The following is a 22,935-nucleotide window of genomic DNA, read 5'->3' on the forward strand; positions in this document are numbered from 1 at the left end:
TTATGGTAGATATGCATACATTGTGTTATGGTAGATATGCATAAATTATGTTATGGTAGTTATGCATACATTATGTTATAGTAGATATGCATAAATTATGTTATGGTAGATATGCATACATTGTGTTATGGTAGATATGCATAAATTATGTTATGGTAGATATGCATACATTGTGGTATGCTAGTTATGCATGTATTGTGTTATGGTAGTTATGCATAAATTATGTTATGGTAGATATGCATAAATTATGTTATGGTAGATATGCATAAATTATGTTATGGTAGTTATGCATGTATTGTGTTATGGTAGTTATGCATGTATTGTGTTATGGTAGTTTTGACCGTGTTTTGACAGTAAAGCGCGTGCGTGTTGTTACTGTTTGCTACCTCGGAGATGTTCCGGGTCAAGGTGGTTTCGCTCATCTTTGGAGGCGAGGTGTGCCGACACCCCCAACGCTCCCGTTAGCGCCAGAAGCCCGGAGCCGCCTGCACCCAGAGACAACCCAGACGGGTGCGGCGTGAGGGGGATGCCTGGGGCGTGGTGGGACAGGTGCTGGAGCTGCTGCTGCTGTGGCCACAGGAGAAAGAGAAGGGGGGTGGGAAGGAAGGTAATGGGACACAGAGAGGGAGATGTGATTAGGAAGAAAGGCACCCATTGTGGAACAGAATAAGATGGCGGTTATGGTTAGGTTAGGTTGGGGTAGGTCAGGTTCAGGTTCAGGTTCAGGTTATATTAGGTTAGGGTATGTTTAGGTTAGGTTTGTGGGGAAAGAAAACATGAAGGAAGTGGAAGGGATGAGCAGAATAACATTACGGGTGAAAAGAATGAAAAGTGAATGAGAAACGAAGGAAATGGAATCATTAGTAATGCAGGAAGGAAAAGAGGAAATGAAAAGAAGGAGGTGAGATCATGTGATTGATGGAAATGACAGAGGAAGTGATGGAGGGAGGTCAATTAAGGGGGGACAGAGGGAGGGAGGATTATAGCACAGAGAGGACGGGGGAGACAACAACAGATATGATAAGAAAACAAGAAGGAAGAAAAAGGAAGACAGCAAAAGGAGCAGCCAGTGAGAAAGGCTCTTCTCCTGGGGGGGCACGTTAGGACGAGTCACCTTGGAGACTAGAATGTTTGTCATACCTATCTAATCCATACAAAATACAACTTTACATGTCAACGCTTATCCTGTAAATAACTGCTGCTTTTCTTAGGGGTTACAAACCACTACCACCAGAGAATGGTAAAGGTCTGCAAGCCTCAGCTCCAGGACCCCCCCCCCCCTTTGGCCACCTCTTCAATTGCCATCGGTCACTCGCCACATGGTTTAGGTTGAATCCCTAAATATGCCTAAGGATCACTGCAGCTTACAGCTTACAGCTTACCACTTCCACACCGAATGGGAGGAGAACTTCTCGTCAGACCGTAATCTAATATTATGTCTGTGATGCATACTACGTTGCAGAATACTACGTATAAATTTGACGTCAAATATGTTTGATTGATCATTCTATGATTAATAATTAACACGCCATAAGACAGCCGTCATTTATTATTTACTTCATTTTTTTAAATAGAGCGAGTAATAAGGGAACCACAATATTGTGAAGGATGAATGTTTTTTTTTTAAATTAATGTCGACCAATACTGTGTGTGTGGTGGTGGTGGTGGTGGTGGTGGGGGGGGGGGGGGGGGGCAGAATCGGGGACAATCAATATTGTTGGGTGTTTGTGCATGGAGGTGACTCACCCCGATGATGGCGTTGAGTTCTGCCATTGTGACCTGCTTGGCCCGCTCCACTGCTTGGACCACCTGTTGCTGGTGCTGAAAACACACACACACACACACACACACATTAAATACAGAGAATCATGTTGCAATACACCACTACTATGTCACAATGCAACATGAATAAAGCGCATTATGCACGTACATTGCATAATCATCTCAAAGACATGCTATACAGGATACTAAAATACTGGCGGGTTTCTACAATGACCCAATGTAATCAGTCACACGCATGTGCACACACACACACACACACACACACACACAGTGTCAATATTGATGAAACTGACAGCACTGTGACCTCCCCGTCTCCAGAGACATTCATCACCGCATGCTCACACTGGGACCAAAAAAAACATGTCTGCAAATTTGTATTCTGTTGACACACACAGGCACGCACGCGTGCACGCATGCGCACGCACGCAAAGGGGACGCACACGTCCCCCTCGCATTGTTTTGCAGTGTTACACAGACCTCAGGCAGATTCCTAAACGCCAGCATTTTCTGACCTGAAAAAAAGCTAATTTGTTATAAATCACATCCCGCCGGGGTGCTGCCCCCTTGTGGTTGAAATGTTCATTTAAGAAACACCTACAGCTGGGGCAGGGGTCAGCAACCTGCGGCTCCAGAGCCGCATGTAGCTCTTGTGGCTCCCTTTGCAATGCTTTAATATTTTTTTTAACACCCGAGTGAAGAAAATGCACGTCTTTGTAATAAGTTTTAAAAATTCCAACTTTGTGTGAGTCCATGAATGCATCCTGACTGAGTTCTGACTCACGAGGGTGAGCAGACAGGATGCTATTCAGTTCTCTCTCTCAGAGGTAAACATGTAGGAAAATACTTTATAAATACTTTTCATACTTTCCCAGAGCTATTTGACAATTCTAAAAAATAAATTAGAGATCATCTAAAAACAGCGGCATTAAAACTTCAGGTATCAAGTAAGTTTACAGTAATTTACACATATTTATATATAATATAATACTAGCAAGAGTACTCCAACTCATTTTTTCTTATCTGAACTATTTTGATACCCCCAAATTCCCTCCAATTTTGTTTTAAACATACTATGTTTTACGGCTCCAGGCTATTTTTCTTTAGTGACCAAGGGGGTGAAATGGCTCTTTTCATAATAAAGGTTGCCGACCCCTGACTTACAGTATATATATGGAAAAAAAAATGCACTTTTTTGGAATGACATCCATGATCCGCAACCCTTATCTGAGACATGAACACACGTCTTACTCTTTTCTGCTTTCCAAAGATATAAAAACTGATTAAAAAAAAAAGAGGCAGCTAAGAATGCATGTCATAGGACACACCTACGCCGCCACCAAGGCTCAATTTCCATCACGTGAGCTGCATATGAAGCACATTGTTATTATTCTTATGGACATTGTTACACCCAAGAACTACGTTACTGATGTAGTGACACCTCATGCCTCATATTTTAGTTTTGGAGGCTAGGTGTAGCCTTCCTTTCTATGTTGCTATGTGGCATCGATACACCCAGGAAGGAAGTTATACTAAAATACTCCAAGTATAACATGTTAGCATCAATGTAGCTGTTACTACATGCTCACAGCATGGACAGAAAACGTTTTTGGAGTTTTCCGGCCTTCTAGGCCCAATGGCTGTGTTGCATTACATGCATTCATGACCTGCTTTCATATCTTTAGAAGGCCCAGAAAGAAGGAAGGGTTGTTCATTCATTCATTCATTCATTCATTCATTTTCTACCGCTTATCTTACCTTATCATGAGGGTTGCAGGGGTGCTGGAGCCTATCCCAGCTGTCTTTGGTGACCAGCCAATCACAGGGCACATATAGACAAACAACCATTCACACTCACATTCATACCTATAGACAATTTGGAGTCGCTAATTAACCTAGCATGTTTTTTTTGGAATGTGGGACGAAACCCACGCATGCATGAGGAGAACTTGCAAACTCCAAACAGAGATGGCCAAAGGTGCAATTGAACTTGGGTCTCCAAGCTGTGAGGCCTGCACGCTAACCACTCTATTGCCGTGCAGCCCCAGAAGGATTGTGGATGAAGTCCACTTTTACTTTAAGAAAGGTTCCCATCGTCACTGCAGACTAACTTTTGGACGCTGCTTGCCCCCGAGAGGTTGCTCCGTAAGTAAGTGGACGGCGCCAAAAATAAGTAAGGAGTTTGTTTTTCTTGTATTTTGTGAAATGTTCTCCACAGTGGCTGTTGCACCAAGCCTTTGTCATAACTTGCAATGAGTCTCTTCCAGCTGTGGAGGAATTGTTGTCATTCAGTCACATTGGAGGCTTTTGTAGCATCAAGGACTTTTGAAGGTCATGCCACAGCATCTCAATAGGATTCAGCTCAGGACTTGGACTAGGCCGCTCCAAAGTCTTCATTTGCTTTGGTGGACTTGCTGTTGTGTTTTGGAGCAGCAGACCATCACACTACCACCACCGTGTTTTACTGTTGCTATGAAATGCTTTTACACCAGACCACAGAGTATTTCCCCAAAATTGGGGATCATGAAGATGTTTTCTGGTCAAATGGAGACCAGCCTTAATGTTCTTTTTGTTCAGCAGTGCTTTTGGTCTCAGAACTCTGCTTTGCAGGCCGTTTTTGCCCAGTGTCTTTCTTACGATGGAGTCATGAACACTGACCTGAACTGGGGCAAGTGGGGCCTGCACTTGTTTGGATGTTGTTGTGGGGTCTTTTGTGACCTCTCGGATGAGCCGTGGCTGTTCTCCTGGGATAACGGCTCTTACTGTGGTTGGCCGGATTCCCAAAGCTTTACCCAACCCCCACCCCAAAAAAAGAGTAGCTGTGCCATTCTTCATGCTTGAATCCAGTGTTTCCAGGAGGCTCGTAGCAATGCTGCTCCAGGTGCTGAAGATGGCGTCACGGTCTGTAAATCCATCCCCAAATGTTCTCCATTGGATTTAAATGAGGGGAAGACGCAGGATGGTCCAAAAGAGGAAGCTTATTCCTCTTTGTTAAGTGTTGAAAAAGTGTGTCATTACCACACAGGACCTTCAGTCATGAGGGATGCCCCCCTGCAACCACTGCCATTTGACACCCCTGCTTGACCTGAAGCTCCATTGTTCGATTGAAGGATGATGATGGTGGATCTTCTTGTCATGCCAGTAAGGTTTGAAGCCATCAGGACCGTAAAGGCAGAAGAAAACCTTCTTCCACCTTTCCGTGTCCCATGTTGTGCTATAACATCTCCTGTATTATTCACACGTGGTTAATAACTACGCCATGGAAAAGATATATGAAGAGCTTGCAACCAAAAGGCGCTAAATCCATTTTGACTGATTTCGAGAAAATCAATGATTTTTAATTACGCACATATCAATCTATTTGGTAATCAAGTCTATATTGCAAATGAAAGAGCTATCAATATAGGTCATAAAAATGCATGCTATAAAAATCCTGCACACACCATGTATTTTATATATTTAAAAAAAAAAAAAATTTCGGATTTAGAGCCTTTTGGCTGAAATAAATTTGAAGTCACCTTTAACTTCTTCAATGGCATTGTTGTAAAAGAATGTAAGGTGCTTTAATGTGCTATGCTAATAAAATAATGACAACACAGAAGCCATTCTCAACATACAATACACCCCCCCACACACACACACACATGCACTCGTTCGCCTTCACACATTACAGAAACAAAATGTTATATGTATGTGCAGTGCCAATTGTATTCTTCTCTCTGATTGGTCAGATTATCAATAGATGGGAAACTTGGGCTAATGAGAATAAAGAATAAAGAAAGGGATTTAGCGCCTTTTGGTTGAAATCTGAAATGGAAATAGCGCCTTTTGGTTGAAAGCATAAATTTCATATCACTTTTTTTCATATTTTTTAAAATGATTTCAAGACCAAAATATGTGATTTGGATACACATGACAGAGGTCTATTAAACTCATGAAAAACATGCAACTTCGTGAAAATTGGATTTAGCGCCTTTTGGTTGCAAGCTCTTCATATACAAAGTGACCCTCCATAGAGTACCAAGTATTTTAGTAGTTACAGCATTTAGATGGATGATTGGTTAGAGTCCTCTAGACATGAAATAACACCCCTATAGTGACTCCTATTACCCGATAAGACAAAATAAGAGAAATAAAAGACATGAAAGACATAAATCTGACTTGCGGTCATGTCTGGAAGTTAAAATCGAAAAAAAAAAATGTCAGACGAAAAACAGAAATGGGATGCGGGTACCTAATGTTGTGGCCAACACAACAGTGTATGATGTCCTGGTGAAATGAGTGACGCATGTTGATATAGAAATGCAGCTAAGACGTGGCGGCAGCCGTGACACTCACCTCTTGGGAGAGGAAAGGGATGATCTGAGCGCAGATGGCACTGAGACGCTTCACAATCTCCGCCTGCGATGCAGGAAGGAAGGGGAGAAAAGGGGATACTCAATCACATCGCATATGGCCAAGTCATGAGTGCACACTGAACACGGAGCATATGATACGCTTTTGCGGCAGCAGAATGCAAGTTCCTAATGAGCGGGCGGAGGTGGGGGGGGTGGGGGGGGTGGTCGTGTTGGGACAGCACAAGCACTCAATAGTAACGTACTTGCAATGTACATCAACAAAGAAGACACTCATTTTAGCCCCCACAGAAAATCGATGAACACTTCATTAGGTACACCTGTACAATCAAAGCACACACAGTAATAGTCATATTTACCACTATGCTAATCAATGTTGCCTGTTTCACATCACGTTATGCTGCCAAGGAAAAAAGGAGCCAAGAATTTCAAATGGTCTGATTCTCGGAATGTTTTGTACTTTTTCCATTCCGGATGGTTCTGCTTGATTTGTGCTGATTTTGTACACGTGTTGCAGGCGTGACAGTCATGTGATCAGTGATTGGACACCATGACAAGTGTGTGTGTGTCTGACATGCTAATATGTAGCAGCGCCTCAAGAACAGTCTGTCCTTGTCGTGGAGCTAATTCTTCTGTCTCACCTCCACTTTATCTCTAATACACTTCAAGCCTCTCTCTCTCCCTCTCTTGCCAATTGGCAGCATATCTGCCCTCAGGTGTTTATGGACCCCTCCCGCTCCCCCCATCTATTCTTTGTATGTGTTCCAGCCTCCATCCGTGCCGCCTGTGCCAGGGCTCCCTGATGGCTGCGCCTTGGCAGGGTGTAGGACAGGATCTGTGCTTGTGTTGTTTGTGACACCTGACTTGGTCTCAGCTGAGCTCGCTTTTATTATGCTGCAAAGCCCCCGCCGGCTTATTGGCTGCTGTCACTCCTGACACTCTTTTCAGATATTCGTTTACCCCCCCCCACCCCACCCGTTCCACTCCACCAAATCCAACGCACGTGGTGACGTCGGTATCACTTGTCAATCTCTGCTTGAACATCCGTGCTCTGTACCTGGAAGCACCAAAGCAAGGCGGTGGTCATGCTGCCGCCTTCCATCTCCAAAAGGCATGCCCATAAAGGATCAGTACTGCATCGACGCAAAGTAGTTTTTTTTCCATCCATGGTGCCTCCCAAGCATGCGAGACTCTTCTGATCTCAATGTGCCGAACAAAAGGAAAGGGAAAGTGAAAATTGACACAGTAAAATGCAAAGAAAGTGGAGAAACACCGAGCGTCACCAACGGCACGGAGGCTTCAAGCTGCTCAAACAGGACATGAAGGACAAAGATGGTGTCTATGAAAGGGACAGTGATAACTAAGCAGTATAGTGCTCTCATTAGTGATACTTTCTTATGTCTTCCCTGCCTTTGCAACGCCCCTTTCAGGGCGCAGGATATTCCACATTTCTAGGACTGCATTTTATGTCCTTCACGAGTTCTGTGCACAGCGAAGGTCACTCAGTAATATTTAGTTCCGACTTATACTAAACCTCAGAGGAGCAGAACTTAGACTGGAGACTAGCCTTGGCCTTCGAGTCTCAAGACCGGATGGGAACCAGGACTAACATTCCAATTCTCTGGGGATCGTTCCAAAGGCTTTATTTGATTCATGGTGATGGTGAGGAAGCGTACCACAACAGTCGCTGCAATTAGCCACGTCCAATGAATGCAACACATCAAAAACGCTGCCAAAGGGAAACTCTTCACACTTGCTAACATGGCGGAGCCCCAGCCTCATTTTTGTATCTTCAATCAGAGTTTGGCAACTTGCTGATTGAATTGTTTCCAGATTGCAAGAGCGTTTGCCATATAAAAGATGGCTGGCCCCCAGATGGTGCGCATTCAAACACGCACCCTTCGTTAGCCTCTGATCATCCTCAAGACCGACCTCCCCCCCAGCCCCTTAACCCTAGCCGCCATGTAGTAAGGACAGAAAAAAGTCTAACTTTCAGTTCTTTAACTTTCAGTTCTGTTGCTGTTGACCTTGATTTTCTAGTATTTCCAGATGGAGCAGCCCAACCCAACACAACAGTCTTGGAGTCTGGAACCTCAAGCCGGTGCCCAACTACCACGTCATGATAAAACTGCCATGGAATGACATGAAACCAAAAGTCCTGTCATCGACTCCACTCATGTGACAGACATAATGTTGGTTTATATCGTTCCTTGTTCAAAGCAGACCTCCGTACTCGCCATACAGACGTTGGGCTTGACTCCTCCCACAAGGATCCCATTTCAGGTGTACAGCAGCAACGGTACAAGCGCACACAAGAGCAGAGGAAGTGCCAAGTCATTTGAACACAAATCAGTTATGTACACAATTTACAGCTGTGTAAGGGTTGGTCAAGCCACAAGTTTATTGCATGGTTAGTGCACGATTTATTGCATACTTTATTGCACGGTTATTGCACAGTTTATTACGTACTTTATTGCATGGTTAATTTCATACTTTATTGCATGGTTAATTTCATACTTTATTGCATGGTTATTGCACGGTTTATTACATACTTTATTGCATGGTTAATTTCATACTTTATTGCATGGTTAATTTCATACTTTATTGCATGGTTATTGCACGGTTTATTACATACTTTATTGCATGGTTAATTTCATACTTTATTGCATGGTTATTGCACGGTTTATTACATACTTTATTGCATGTTAATTTCATACTTTATTGCATGGTTATTGCACGGTTTATTACATACTTTATTGCATGTTAATTTCATACTTTATTGCATGGTTATTGCACGGTTTATTACATGCTTTATTGCATGGTTCATTTCATACTTTATTGCATTGTTATTGCACGGTTTATTACATACTTTATTGCATGGTTCATTTCATACTTTATTGCATGGTTATTGCACGGTTTATTACATACTTTATTGCATGGTTCATTTCATACTTTATTGCATGGTTATTGCACGGTTTATTACATACTTTATTGCATGGTTAATTTCATACTTTATTGCATGGTTATTGCACGGTTTATTACATACTTTATTGCATGGTTAATTTTATACTTTATTGCATGGTTATTGCACGGTTTATTACATACTTTATTGCATGGTTCATTTCATACTTTATTGCATGGTTAATTTCATACTTTATTGCATGGTTAATTTCATACTTTATTGCATGGTTCATTTCATACTTTATTGCATGGTTAATTTCATACTTTATTGCATGGTTATTGCATGGTTTATTACATACTTTATTGCATGGTTCATTTCATACTTTATTGCATGGTTATTGCACGGTTCATTACATACTTTATTGCATGGTTAATTTCATACTTTATTGCATGGTTATTGCACGGTTTATTACATACTTTATTGCATGGTTAATTTCATACTTTATTGCATGGTTATTGCACGGTTTATTACATACTTTATTGCATGGTTATTGCACGGTTTATTACATACTTTATTGCATGTTAATTTCATACTTTATTGCATGGTTATTGCACGGTTTATTACATACTTTATTGCATGGTTAATTTCATACTTTATTGCATGATTATTGCACGGTTTATTACATACTTTATTGCATGGTTCATTTCATACTTTATTGCATGATTATTGCACGGTTTATTACATACGTTATTGCATGGTTTTTGCATGGATATTGTAAAGGATTTTTGCAGCAGTTATGTTTGGCTGATTCGTGACCGTGTCAAATGATCTCGCAAGATGAGCAAATGCCTGCATAGGATTTGATCTTGCAGTGGTCATCAAAACATGAGGCTTGCTAAGACATAAACAGCAAACGATAATTATTGTCGATAACGTGTTTTTTTGTGGGTGTCTGGAAGGAGTGAATTGGATTTCCATTATTTTCTATGGGAAAACTTGCTTTGGTTAGAGTCCGTTTTAGTTTGAGTCGGACGGGATTCATGATGCTAACCAAGGCAGTACTTGTAATCATGCTACATAGGGAAAGGAGTGCCTGTGTGCGTGTCCAGCTAGCTTGCTAAATATTGAATTATTCATGCATAAATCCGTATCAGTACTACACACACACACACTCTTAGAAATGTATGATGTAATGAGGACGTGTCCTTGCAACTGTATGTGTGTGTGTGTGATGACGACCATGATGAGACTGGCCGTGACTGACAGGCTGGCTCATCATACAGATGAGGGTGTAAGAGACAGTTTTCCCTGTCCTCCTCCTTTTTTCGTCGTCATCCCCCAATGGAGGCAACATGTGCTGTGATGAAGGGGGAGGAGGAGGAGGAACGCCTGGAAAGGAAACGGCAGGAAAAAAGGAAAAGAGAGGCTAATAATGGAGAAATGAAAAAGGAAGCAGTGGCGCTGTGTGTTTGTGGGGGCGGGGGGAAGGGGGGGGGCAGGCTGGAAAAGGAACAGTGTGGAGAAGGAAAGAGAGCGAGAGGAGCAGTGAGGAAGAGGAGGGTGAATACCGTAATAATGGCTGAGTGTGAGAGCTGTTGGAGGAAGCGAGGGAGCGGCTGAGCCAGGAAGAGAACAAAATGAGGCTGAGGGCACTCAGACAGATAGAATTAGACACACTGTGTGTGTGTGTGTGTGTGTGTGTGTGTGTGTGTGTGTGTGTGTGTGTGTGTGTGCGTGGCTGGTGACTATACTACTATATTGACGACAAAGGTGTCCCCATGTTGTACCTCCACTATCTGTATAGATATACCTTAGAGATTTACCAACTTTATTATGCTACTGCATCAACTCCAGTACTACTTCATCTGAATATTTACTACACACTAACCTGACCTCTAGTCACTCTAGGTTATGTACATCCATACACATATTTACTGCAAACCTGATGTTGCAACATTCCTAGCATGTTCCTACGTACTTTCAAAAGGCGGGCCGTATTCAAACACTTGGCGGGCCGGATGTGGCCCCCGGGCCGTAGTTTGCCCACCCCTGCCATAGCGTCATCAAATAGCACACGTGTTTACACAGTTTCATTCATTAGAAACATATGTACGATACATGACTATTATTCTGTTATCTACTTTGAAAAGACGATCGGATGGATGAGTCCAAATGAAAATATCATGACATGACTACTACCAGGAGAACCAGAGGATAGAGGGGGAGGAGGCACCTGCTGGGGCCCAGCAAGGTGCACTGTATTGGGGCACACGCTCTATGTGGCACAGGTTCTTTGGTACGATGTCCTTCCTCTTATTATGCTCATTTTCCATCCCTTTGTATTTAGTTGTGGACATCGCTATGCTAGCCAATATGCTACCTAAAACAAATGGATATAGAAGAACGGATGACATTCGGGGGGAAATCTTCTTTAGCCAACAGGCTAACCTGGGAGTGTAATGTTAGCATCCTAGCATCACATCGCTATGCTAGCCAATATGCTACCTAAAACAAATGGATATAGAAGAACGGATGACATTCGAAGGGGAATCTTCTTTAGCCAACAAGCTAACCTGGGAGTGTAATGTTAGCATCCTAGCATTACATCGCTATGCTAGCCAATATGCTACCTAAAACAAATGGATATAGAAAAACGGATGACATTCGGGGGGGAATCTTCTTTAGCCAACAGGCTAACCTGGGAGTGTAATGTTAGCATCCTAGCATTACATCGCTATGCTAGCCAATATGCTACCTAAAACAAATTGATATAGAAGAACGGATGACATTCGGGGGGGAATCTTCTTTAGGCAACAGGCTAACCTGGGAGTGTAATGTTAGCATCCTAGCATCACATCGCTATGCTAGCCAATATGCTACCTAAAACAAATGGATATAGAAAAACGGATGACATTCGGGGGGGAATCTTCTTTAGCCAACAGGCTAACCTGGGAGTGTAATGTTAGCACCATAGCATCACATCGCTATGCTAGCCAATATGCTACCTAAAACAAATGGATATAGAAAAACAAATGACATTCGGGGGGAATCTTCTTTAGCCAACAGGCTAACCTGGGAGTGTAATGTTAGCATCCTAGCATCACATCGCTATGCTAGCCAATATGCTACCTAAAACAAATGGATATAGAAGAACGGATGACATTCGGGGGGGAATCTTCTTTAGCCAACAGGCTAACCTGGGAGTGTAATGTTAGCATCCTAGCATCACATCGCTATGCTAGCCAATATGCTACCTAAAACAAATGGATAAAGAAGAACGGATGATATTCGAAGGGGAATCTTCTTTAGCCAACAGGCTAACCTAGGAGTGTAATGTTAGCACTCTAGCATCACATCGCTATGCTAGCCAATATGCTACCTAAAACAAATGGATATAGAAAAACGGATGACATTCGGGGGGAATCTTCTTTAGCCAACAGGCTAACCTAGGAGTGTAATGTTAGCACCATAGCATCACATCGCTATGCTAGCCAATATGCTACCTAAAACAAATGGATATAGAAAAACGGATGACATTCGGGGGGGAATCTTCTTTAGCCAACAAGCTAACCTAGGAGTGTAATGTTAGCACTCTAGCATCACATCGCTATGCTAGCCAACATGCAGAAAAAAGGTCTTTCTGCTATTTTGGAATATCATGAAAAAAAGGCGACGAGAGTAATTAGAAAAAAGAAACTATTAATAAACAAATAATGAAAAATTACAGATAAGAAATAAAAACAATAAAATAAAGTCAAAAGAAGAATAGAGGAAAAAGTCATTCTAAAAAAACAAATAAAATAAAAAAATACAAAATTCAAAAATAATGTCAACATTTTAAGAAAAAAAAAGTCATTCAACAATAAGAAATAAAAATACAATATAATTGATAATTCAGATAACCAAAAACAAACAAACAGATGCAAGTCATAAAAAAGTTGCCATTTTACAAATAATAATAATAATAATACAAATCAAATATATTGATTATCCACTTCATTTTCATTGATTGATTACATCCTAGTCCTGGTGTCCACCACACATTGAAGTGCACTTCTAGGACCACATCAGCACCTTCTGTCCTTCTGTATCTCATTCTTTGGTCCCAAATCTCTCTCTCCTGTTATCTCACTCCTTTGCTCTTCCTCCCCGCCCTCTTTTTTCATGCTCTCATCTCTTTTTGCTTCATCTTTTTGCCCCTGCCTCTCTTTCCCCTCCCTTCCTCCTCTGGGCATCCTGCCAGCTTCTCTTCCCTGGCACCACGCCACCCCCCCCCTCTTCTTCTGATTGATGGCCCTGCTGTTAGGAGGCAGAAGAAGGGAACAGGGAGAAAGGAGGGAAGAAAGGGGGCGCAGCAAAGCATACGCAAGCGCCAAAGTACACACACTGAAACACTACTAACAATCTCGGACACACACACACAGCACGTATAAATACAGCTAAACACACAGAATGAGGCACACAGCCAAGAAGGGCACACAGAAGAAGCAATCCAAACACAGCAGAGAAGAGCACGCATACAGTACAAAGAGCTGTGTGCACAGCGAGCACAGCAAGCAAAGCCTCCCAGCGTGGAAGCAATGAGCACGCACACACACACACACACACACACACAGCGGCAACCATCGGCGTAGAACCAGGACAAGACAGGCAGGGAAGAAGAAAAAAGAAGAAAAAAGAAGAACAAGGAAACATTTCCACCCAGAAAAAATGCTGAATGACAGCTCGCCTCTCTCACACGTTTAATTGGACATCACGACGCCGCCGTCTTTCATCCAAAAATGTAGGATTTACATCATGGAAGAGGCGGAATACATTACATCATGGTGCCCCCCCCCCCACCACCATGATTTCACAGGCCACAACTGATGACGCCTCCACAAAGTCCACACATCTTCAACACAAACTTGTTTTTTGGTCCAATGGCGCTCCAACAGTGGTTGCAGCCTTGCCCTCCCCCCCATCACACACTCCCTGCCTGTATTATAACTCCAGCTATTAGTCATAGCCGCACGGTGCCAGCTCGCCAGCTTGCTCTGACAGCCTGCGTAGCTCCCTGCAACGCTGTCAAATGCACACGCGTGTGCACACGCAGCATATTTATGGACGCTGGAAAGAAACAATACAGGTTTTGGAGAAAGCGCTAACTATCCATCAGTCGGCTACAGACATGCTAGCTGTAATTTTTGTTACGGTTTTGTTACGGTTTTATCCATTTTTGATGGTTTGTGTTCAAAATAACTTGGAAACCTCGGAACAAATTTGGATGGCATTTTCAGGAATCGTGGGAAATGGGATTATGGAAGAACGGATGACATACTAGGTTAGCCTGCTGGCTAAAGAAGATCCCCCCCAGAATGTCATCCTTTCTTCCATATCACATTTGTTTTACGTAGCATGTTGGCTAGCATAGCGATGTGATGCTAGCGTGCTAACATTACACTCCAATTTTAACATGAACATCATACTCGGTTAGCCTGTTGGCTAAAGAAGATCCCCCCCCAGAATGTCATCCTTTCTTCCATATCACATTTGTTTTACGTAGCATGTTGGTTAGCATAGCAATGTGATGCTAGGGTGCTAACATTACACTCCCAGGTTAGCCTCTTGGCTAAAGAAGATCCCCCCGAGAATGTCAACCGTTCCTCCATATCACATTTGTTTTACGTAGCATGTTGGCTAGCATAGCGATGTGATGCTAGCATGCTAACATGGGTAAAGTCTACTGTGTTTTGTGGGCATACCAGTGTGTAAAAAAAACATTGTAAAGGTTATTAGCATACCCCCTTCCTGTATGCCCACTCTATAATGCTACACAGACAAGTGCTTTTGCTCCATGAGTTGCACTAAATAAAGACAGTTAAGACACTGATAAACTGTTATTTACTGCTGGCCCTTTTGACTCTTCCACACCACCAAGTACCATTGGAAAGGCGTAGGGCTTCAGCTAGTTTGTGGGCTAGTCCAGCTGCATAGTGGCCCATGCTCACTAAACAGTCCAGTGTGAAATGCCCTTGACAGATGAAAATGTATTTCTTTTGCTGGTAGGGAATCAGGAACTCCAACCACTTGGGGCTGATGGTGGCGTCTTTAGGAATTGGAAACAAATGTGGCTTTGCTAGCAAGTAAACAGAGGAGCAGAGCTTGGGGGAGGGCAGACAGCTTATCTGGCTTACAGCCATGCCCATATAAGGAAGTCCGTCTCTCTGTGACATCACAAAGGAACTGTTTTACCATGCCTTCTGAAAGCGAGTGTTTTGTATGGAGGACCAAAACTGCCAAAATAATAAATAAATAAATAAATAAAAGTGGAAATAAAAACAAAAATATATTTTTTTAATTTTTGAATCTTGTTTTTTATTTTTGTATTTATTTTTGCTTTTATTTATTCATGTATATATTTATTTTTGTTTTTATTTCCATTTATATTTATTTTTTTGTATTTAATTTTTTTATTTTCACTGTTATTTATTTGGCAGTTTTGGTCCTCCATAGTTTTGAGTCATCCCAAACGTCTTTCAGAAAAGTGTAAAAAGCATACATCCCCTTTAATTATGTTAACCAAGGCACCACTGTATTCTTTTACGGATTTTACCTGAGTCAAATTTGACAGCCGCAGTATGTTTTTTAGGTGAACAATTTGCTTTTACGTGCTTATTGTCCTTTTTTGTGTCCAGGTGAAATGATGTAAAACGTTCACTCGTCCATTTCATATGTCAGGTTTGTGGCAGTTAAAAAGCCTTTATTTAACAGACTTCTGCATAGATTGTATGCAACATGAGTGCAGAAACTGTTATAAAAAAAAAAAAAAAAAGATTGCCCTCCAAGCACAATCCCCAGTTACTGCCCAATACTGCGTAGTTGTGGTGGAATTGCAGAAATGAAAGTATAATTCAAAAACTCTCTCTCTCCTTCCCTCTCTCACACCTCTAAAAAGAGTGACGAAGCCATTATGTTAAAAGGTTAGCTCAACGGGAATTCCACTCACACTTAATTACTCTCTCATCACATTTGTCTTTCTTTTTCTTTCTCACTCTGCTTCTTTTCTCTCCTGGCTTCCCACAACGTCCGTTTGTCTCCCCTCTAAAGATCCTGTTTTATCCCGCTCCATCTCTTTACGCCTCATTATTCACAAATCAGCTCTTTTACGTGTACATGTGTGGCTGTGTGTGTAGCAGTGCACCTGGACTATAGAGACATATCAAAGCTCCTCTCACACACACACACACACACACACACACACACCGACGTGCACACAAATGGATGCTGCAACATGTACACAAAGCATCTTCACACGGCCGTGATCACAGTCAGTGCAAATAAATAAGCAGGAATCCAGGCAGTCATCTGACCGCTGCAAAGCTCGGCTGACCCACATATGCAGCAGGCGGGGGGGGCTCATCTCCTCCGTTGAATACAAGCAGGCAAATAAAGGGAAGGACGGAGGGATTAGGGGGAAAGGAGATGAGGATTCAGGTCACAAGTTTAGCCACATGCACACACGCAGTGTCGTTATTGCACAAAAGGAGCTGACTGACTGACTGACTGACTGACTGACTTTTGATGGCACAAAGACACAGTCAGCCTGAAATGAAAGGAGGGAGGAAGGAAGGAAGGCCAGCCAGCTGCTTCACGCATCCTCAGGAGTCCACAGAGGGAAGCGTCCGGCTGCACGGCATCCTGACTCTCCAACACAACATCCTACAATATCCTGCCTGTTCTTTGGGCCGCTGCACTGCCAGGATTTTATTCCTCCCCTATAGGAAATAATCATCTGTTCCGGGGTAAAACTGTTGCAAGCATGAAAGCTGAAATACCATTTCTACGAGTGTAAAACCACCGGCAATACTAAAAGCTCAAAATACAGGTTATATTTCTACTACGTACACTGTGATATCTTTGCTCCAGCATACCACCACCCTGGTGAGGATAAGCGGCATAGAGGATGGATGGATGGACACTGTAATATCCTCTTACGTGCACGGGAAACCATTCCTAGGAATTCATGAATACATGACTGCTGTTTAATGGCTGACCCTGGCGCATTGTTTGTCCAAATGAATTGAAATACAAGTGATATTAAATTAGCGTCACACTTCATGGAGTCAAACATGGTATGTCCAATATGATAAAGTCAAAAGTTCTCCTCCCATTCAGTGTGGAAGTGGTAAGTTTATAGCTTAATTTTAAGCCCTTTCTTAAAGGAAAAGTGCACTTTTGTTTGGAATTTACCCCAGGTTTTTCTAAATTCTAATAATACATTAGTATTTAGTATTAGTGTTTCATTGGTGGCCATGAAAACACTTTGTTACTCATAAAATGTTGTTCCATTATAGACATTACATTAGCGTCACACTGCATGGAGTCAGACATGTTATGTCCAACATGATAAAGTCAAAAGACGTTCTCCTCCCATTCAGTGTGGAAGTGGTATGTTTATGGCTTCATTTTAAACCCTTTCTTAAAGGAAAAGTGCACTTTTGTTTGGAATTTACCGCAGGTTTTTCTAAATTCTAATAATACATTAGTATTTAGTATTAGTGTTTCATTGGTGGCCATGAAAACACTTGGACTGTTACATGTAAAATATATAGTCTGCCCCCCCCCCTGTAAATTTTGTCATATCAATGCGGCCCGCGAGTCAAAAAGTTTGCCTACCCCTGCATTAGACGTTACCCATGCTGTAGATTCTGGAAGATCTAGAAAGCTTTGTGTGCAGGTTATTGTGTGTAGCTGCTCTATAGGAGTCCACAACTCAATACAAAAGGCTGAAAAATTTGCATAATAGATCTCCTTTAAATCTTACACATTTGAATAGGACTTTTTTTCCTTGAAAAATATGACTTTATTAATTAATTTTCACTCGAATATTAAGCCTTTTATGAAGCCATCATATTACTTTGGGGAAATGTTATTATTATTACTTCTTCTAATAATATTAGAGGAATATCATTAGGATTATTTGCCAAAAATGTACACCTTACTTTCTTTTTTCTTCAGAAATGTAAATATTAGAATTTATAATATTACTATTTTTTTTTCCAAAATGGAGAAAATCTGCACTTAAATTTGAACAGTTTAAAATTTTAAATGTATTTAAATTATTAAATTTATTCACTTTAATAACCAATTTAATTGTGACATGAATGAAATCATTAATATACTTGAGGGTGTCAAATAGATTGTTAAATTATGTGTTTATAGTCATACATTTATTCACATTAATGATTTATTTTATGAAATTAATAATTAAAATGGGGGAGGGGGTTACAGTTCAGTGAATGCTGATGCTGATGATGATGATGATGACGAGGAAGAGGACGCCATGAGAGGGCCAGGATGTAAAGAGGAAGCTGAAAGCGAGGAGGAAATAAGCCAACTGCTTTGATGATTGATTATTTCCCAGTGCAGCTAAGAGGTCTCTCTTCCCCTCCGCTGCTTTTATCTCTTCCCAGCTCTTCATCTCCATCCTTCCTGTTTACATTCCCCTCCTTCGTCCCCTCACTCCATCTCCACGCCGCCCAAAACATTCAACATTACAGCAATAAAGTCCTCGTTTATCCAAAAATAATGTGTTTTATAATATTCAATACCCTAATATTTACATTTCTAAAAAAAAAAGTAGCATTGCAAAAATAAAGTTGTCAAGAAAAAAAATCACATTTAATTGAAAAATAGTAATAATATTACAGGAATAAAGTAGTAATAGTCTTTTTTGCTTTTGTTATTTTTTAACCTTTTCAAGTTTTTTTAACCTTTTCAGGACAACAACTGTACAACTCAGTTACTCTAAACTGTACAATTCTCTACTGTAATTTTATAAGAAGAAAGTCATATTTTGTAGATACTGGTGTCTGCTGTGGAGGTTTGGAATCAATGCAAGCCATCCATCTGTCGGCTGTGTTGTGCATATGCGGCGCTGTAGCGAGCAGAGCAACCATTTGAGGCCCCCGCCTTGATATGAAAGTTTAATGTTAGTGCGGCCCGCGCAAGTTTGATATGGATGCTGTATGGTATCATGTACCCAGAAAAAATTATTACGTTTGATTCATGTTCATGTTAAAGGTTAAATAACTGTTAATAGTTATCCTCCCGATCCGTGTGGAAGTGGTAAGTTTTTAGCTATTTAAGTTGAAAGGAAATAACTTGAAGGCTACCGTTTGGGTGGCTAGCTCTCTAGTTTGCGAGTTAGCATGTGTCTCAAGACCCTGCAGTTGCGCAATATGTTGTAAATAAAACGAGTATAAATGTGACTATAGTCGTGTTTTGTCATGTCTATAAAAAAAGATTAAAAAAAGATAAAGAATTATCTCTCAGAAAATACTTAGCAAAATATGTGTAAATCAGGGGTCTCAAACATGCAGCCCGCGGGCCAAATGTGGCCCGCATGACACTAGTTTGAGGCCCCCCGCCTTGATATGAAAGTTTAATGTTAGTGCGGCCCGCACAAGTTTGATATGGATGCTGTATGGTATCATGTACCCAGAAAAAATTATTACGTTTGATTCATGTTCATGTTAAAGGTTAAATAAGTGTTAATAGTTATCCTCCCTATCCGTGTGGAAGTGGTAAGTTTTTGGCTATTTAAGTTGAAAGGAAACTTGAAGGCTACCGTTTAGGTCGCTAGCTCTCTAGTTTGCGAGTTAGCATGTGTCTCAAGACCCTGCAGTTGTGCAATATGTTGTAAATAACAAGGACACTAGTTTGAGGCCCCCGCCTTGATATGAAAGTTTAATGTTAGTGCGGCCCGCGCAAGTTTGATATGGATGCTGTATGGTATCATGTACCCATACAGCTAGGAGAAGTTAGGGTTAGGGTAAGTTCAATTCCACCCTCGGTCATCTCTGTGTGGAGTTTGCATGTTCTCCCCGTGCGTGCGTGGGTTTTCTCCGGTTTCCTCCCACATTCCAAAAACATGCTAGGTTAATTAGCCACTCCAAATTGTCCATAGGTATGAATGTGAGTGTGAATGGTTGTTTGTCTATATGTGCCCTGTGATTGGCTGGCCACCAGTCCAGAGTGTACCCCGCCTCTCTCCCGAAGACAGCTGGGATAGGCTCCAGCACCCCTGCGACCCTTGTGAGGATAAGCGGTAGAAAATGGATGAATGAATGAATGAGTTCTCCTATTTTGTGTGGAAGTGGTACCTTTTTGGCTTCTTATTTTGTCTTTCCCCACCCTCGGCCATCTCTGTATGGAGTTTGCATGTTCTCCCCGTGCATGCGTGGGTTTTCTCCGGTTTCCTCCCACATTCCAAAAACATGCTAGGTTAATTAGCCACTCCAAATTGTCCATAGGTATGAATGTGAGTGTGAATGGTTGTTTGTCTATATGTGCCCTGTGATTGGCTGGCCACCAGTCCAGGGTGTACCCCGCCTCTCGCCCGAAGACAGCTGGGATAGGCTCCAGCATCGCCCACGACCCTCATGAGGATAGGGAGAAAATGAATGAATGATATTGTCATATACTGTCTTACTTCCGTTGGTACCTTTGGTCAAAGTAATCCCGTCTGGTCTGATTCTCATAGAGCCAGTCTAGTCATGATATGATACCATGATGTGTATTTTGGCCGGATACAAGCCAACAGGTGGAAAGTGAAAAGGCGGCATTGAGCACGGTGCTACATCTTGTGTGTTTGGACGGACACCCGCTGCTCCATGTCGGCGTTCTAGAATTACCTGTGCTGCCAAGTGACACCATGATTACAGGGTTAAAGTTAAGTGCGGAAGCCTTGATTTGGCTGCATTACAACGTTTCACACAATGAGCAGCTTTGTGAAGAAGCGCATCGGGCACGCTGAAGCATCACTCTGCCGTGTGGAAAAAGCTCACTTCAATATATATGGAGGAGGAACAACTAAATGACGGAAATAAACTTGCGCCCACGCAAATTCACAAAGTGTCACTAATTGTTGGAGCGTAGAAAAAAACAAGCATTGATGAACACTCACGCACACCCCCGTGCGTTCTCTTACCTGTTTGTGCATCTCTATGTTCAGACCGTAGGACATTTCATAGTACTGCGGAGACAAAGACACAAACACAGCTTTGTCAGATATTGTTATCCGGCGCACATCGACAACAAGAATGCAGAGCCAACATCTGTTGCTGGGCATATGGTGGCATGCATGGTCCGGCACCGCCCCCGCCGACATAAACCATGTGTGCCTACTTGTGAAACTCTTTGGCCGTTACCTGAAATCTTTTCATTAGAGGCATCATAAGACGTCACAAGATTAAAACGCAAACATTTCCCAAAAAAAATATCTCCTGGGCACTAAGCCGGGGATGAGAAGAAATAAATGAATCAATCAGACAATCAATAAAAAGGCAGCCTCCCGCTCCATAGAAATATGGCATGAAGTGAGACCCAGTCTTGGTGGGTGGAGGCGGGGCGGCTAGCATACACACAGAGTTAAAAAGAACAGAAAAAATCATCTTAGTAGATTGCAATATATTATCAACTATTTTTTCATTGTACTTTTCTTAAATGTAAAGTTAAAATCTCGTCTCTTGGACTCTCTTGCACGAGTTGTTTAGTATTCTCCACTCGTATTGTTTTGTTTGTTACCTACATGTTGCCTGTCAAGTTGCTGTGTGATGATTTTAGCCTAGTGTGTTCCCGCATAGGTCATGATTGGTTCCTGCCAAATAAAGAGCAGCCTTTTCCTCACTAAATGTACTGCAAAAAAGGTCAGTAGGGATAATTCACAATAACAAAAAAAATCACAAATACTTCAACTTGCTGATATAGTTAATTTTCAAACAGCTAAAATAATGCATACGTTTAAAAACAACCAATTAGCTAAAAATGTCATCCAATACTTCTCTACAAGAGAGGAGAAATATGATCTCAGGGGAAGAAGTACATTTGAAACACTTCTATGCTCGGACTACGTTATGCTAGCCATAGCATTTCGGTATGTGGAATCAAACTATGGAATGGATTGAGTAAGGGAATCAAACAATGCACAACGATGAGCCAATTCAAGAAACAATACAAGCAGTTGATGTTTGCTAACTACAAGGATGAAGAGTCTTGAACCAGTCATGATGTGCTATATATATCACTATATTGACACTTACTATGGTACCCATTATGGCATTGGATGCTCATATCACAGAGTACTTTGGTACGTGACAAAAAATAATAATAATAATAAATAAAAATTAATAAAAATTAATAAAAAAAATAATAAAAATTAATAAAAAAAAATTAATGGAAAAATTATAAAAAAATTAATAAAGAATTAATAAAAATGTATAAAATAAATTTATAAATAAAATTTGCTAAATACAAGGATGAAGAGTCTTGAACCAGTCATGATGTGCTATATATATCACTATATTGACACTTACTATGGTACCCATTATGGCATTGGATGCTCATATCACCGAGTACTTTGGTACGTGACAAAAAATAATAATAATAAAAAATATAAATTAATAAAATTAATAAAAAAATTAAAATTAATAAAAATTAATGAAAAAATTATAAAAAATTAACAAAGAATTAATAAAAATTTATAAATTTATAAATAAAATTTGCTAAATACAAGGATGAAGAGTCTTGAACCAGTCATGATGTGCTATATATATCACTATATTGACACTTACTATGGTACCCATTATGGCATTGGATGATCATATCACCGAGTACTTTGGTACGAGGTACATTAGTAAAAAAAAAAAAACCTTAAACTGTACTATGGAAAGCAGGAAGTGAACAAATCTAACAGTTAGTGATTATAAAAGTACCAGATGGAGGGCTAGGATTTAATAAGCTTTGCTTCTTCCTACTCCTTTTTGGACATGTGGAACTGGGAACTGATTATGGGATGCACTCAATTGTAATCTGATGCATGTTCAAATGAAATAAAACCATTACTATTACCATTAC

The 22,935-nt window shown here is 41.1% G+C and overlaps 1 protein-coding gene across 3 annotated transcripts in view; it reads right to left on the reverse strand.

The window, feature by feature from the left end:
- Positions 1 to 22,935, reverse strand: part of tle2b (TLE family member 2, transcriptional corepressor b) — an 86,114-nt gene that overhangs the window by 29,100 nt on the left and 34,079 nt on the right. For 2 of the 3 annotated variants that reach the window (XM_078790382.1, XM_078790380.1), the window contains exons 4-7: positions 21,011 to 21,055; positions 6,118 to 6,180; positions 1,747 to 1,821; positions 387 to 567 (exon numbers count right to left, since the gene is read on the reverse strand). In XM_078790382.1, the coding sequence (XP_078646508.1) occupies positions 387 to 567; positions 1,747 to 1,821; positions 6,118 to 6,180; positions 21,011 to 21,055 (364 nt within the window). The remainder of the gene's footprint in view (positions 1 to 386; positions 568 to 1,746; positions 1,822 to 6,117; positions 6,181 to 21,010; positions 21,056 to 22,935) is intronic. The other variant, XM_078790381.1, reaches the window with a different exon arrangement.

This window comes from Doryrhamphus excisus, linkage group LG4, assembly GCF_037039965.1.
Source record: "Doryrhamphus excisus strain RoL-2023G ecotype Guam linkage group LG4, RoL_Dexc_Guam_v1.1, whole genome shotgun sequence".
Lineage (NCBI taxonomy): Eukaryota > Metazoa > Chordata > Actinopteri > Syngnathiformes > Syngnathidae > Doryrhamphus > Doryrhamphus excisus.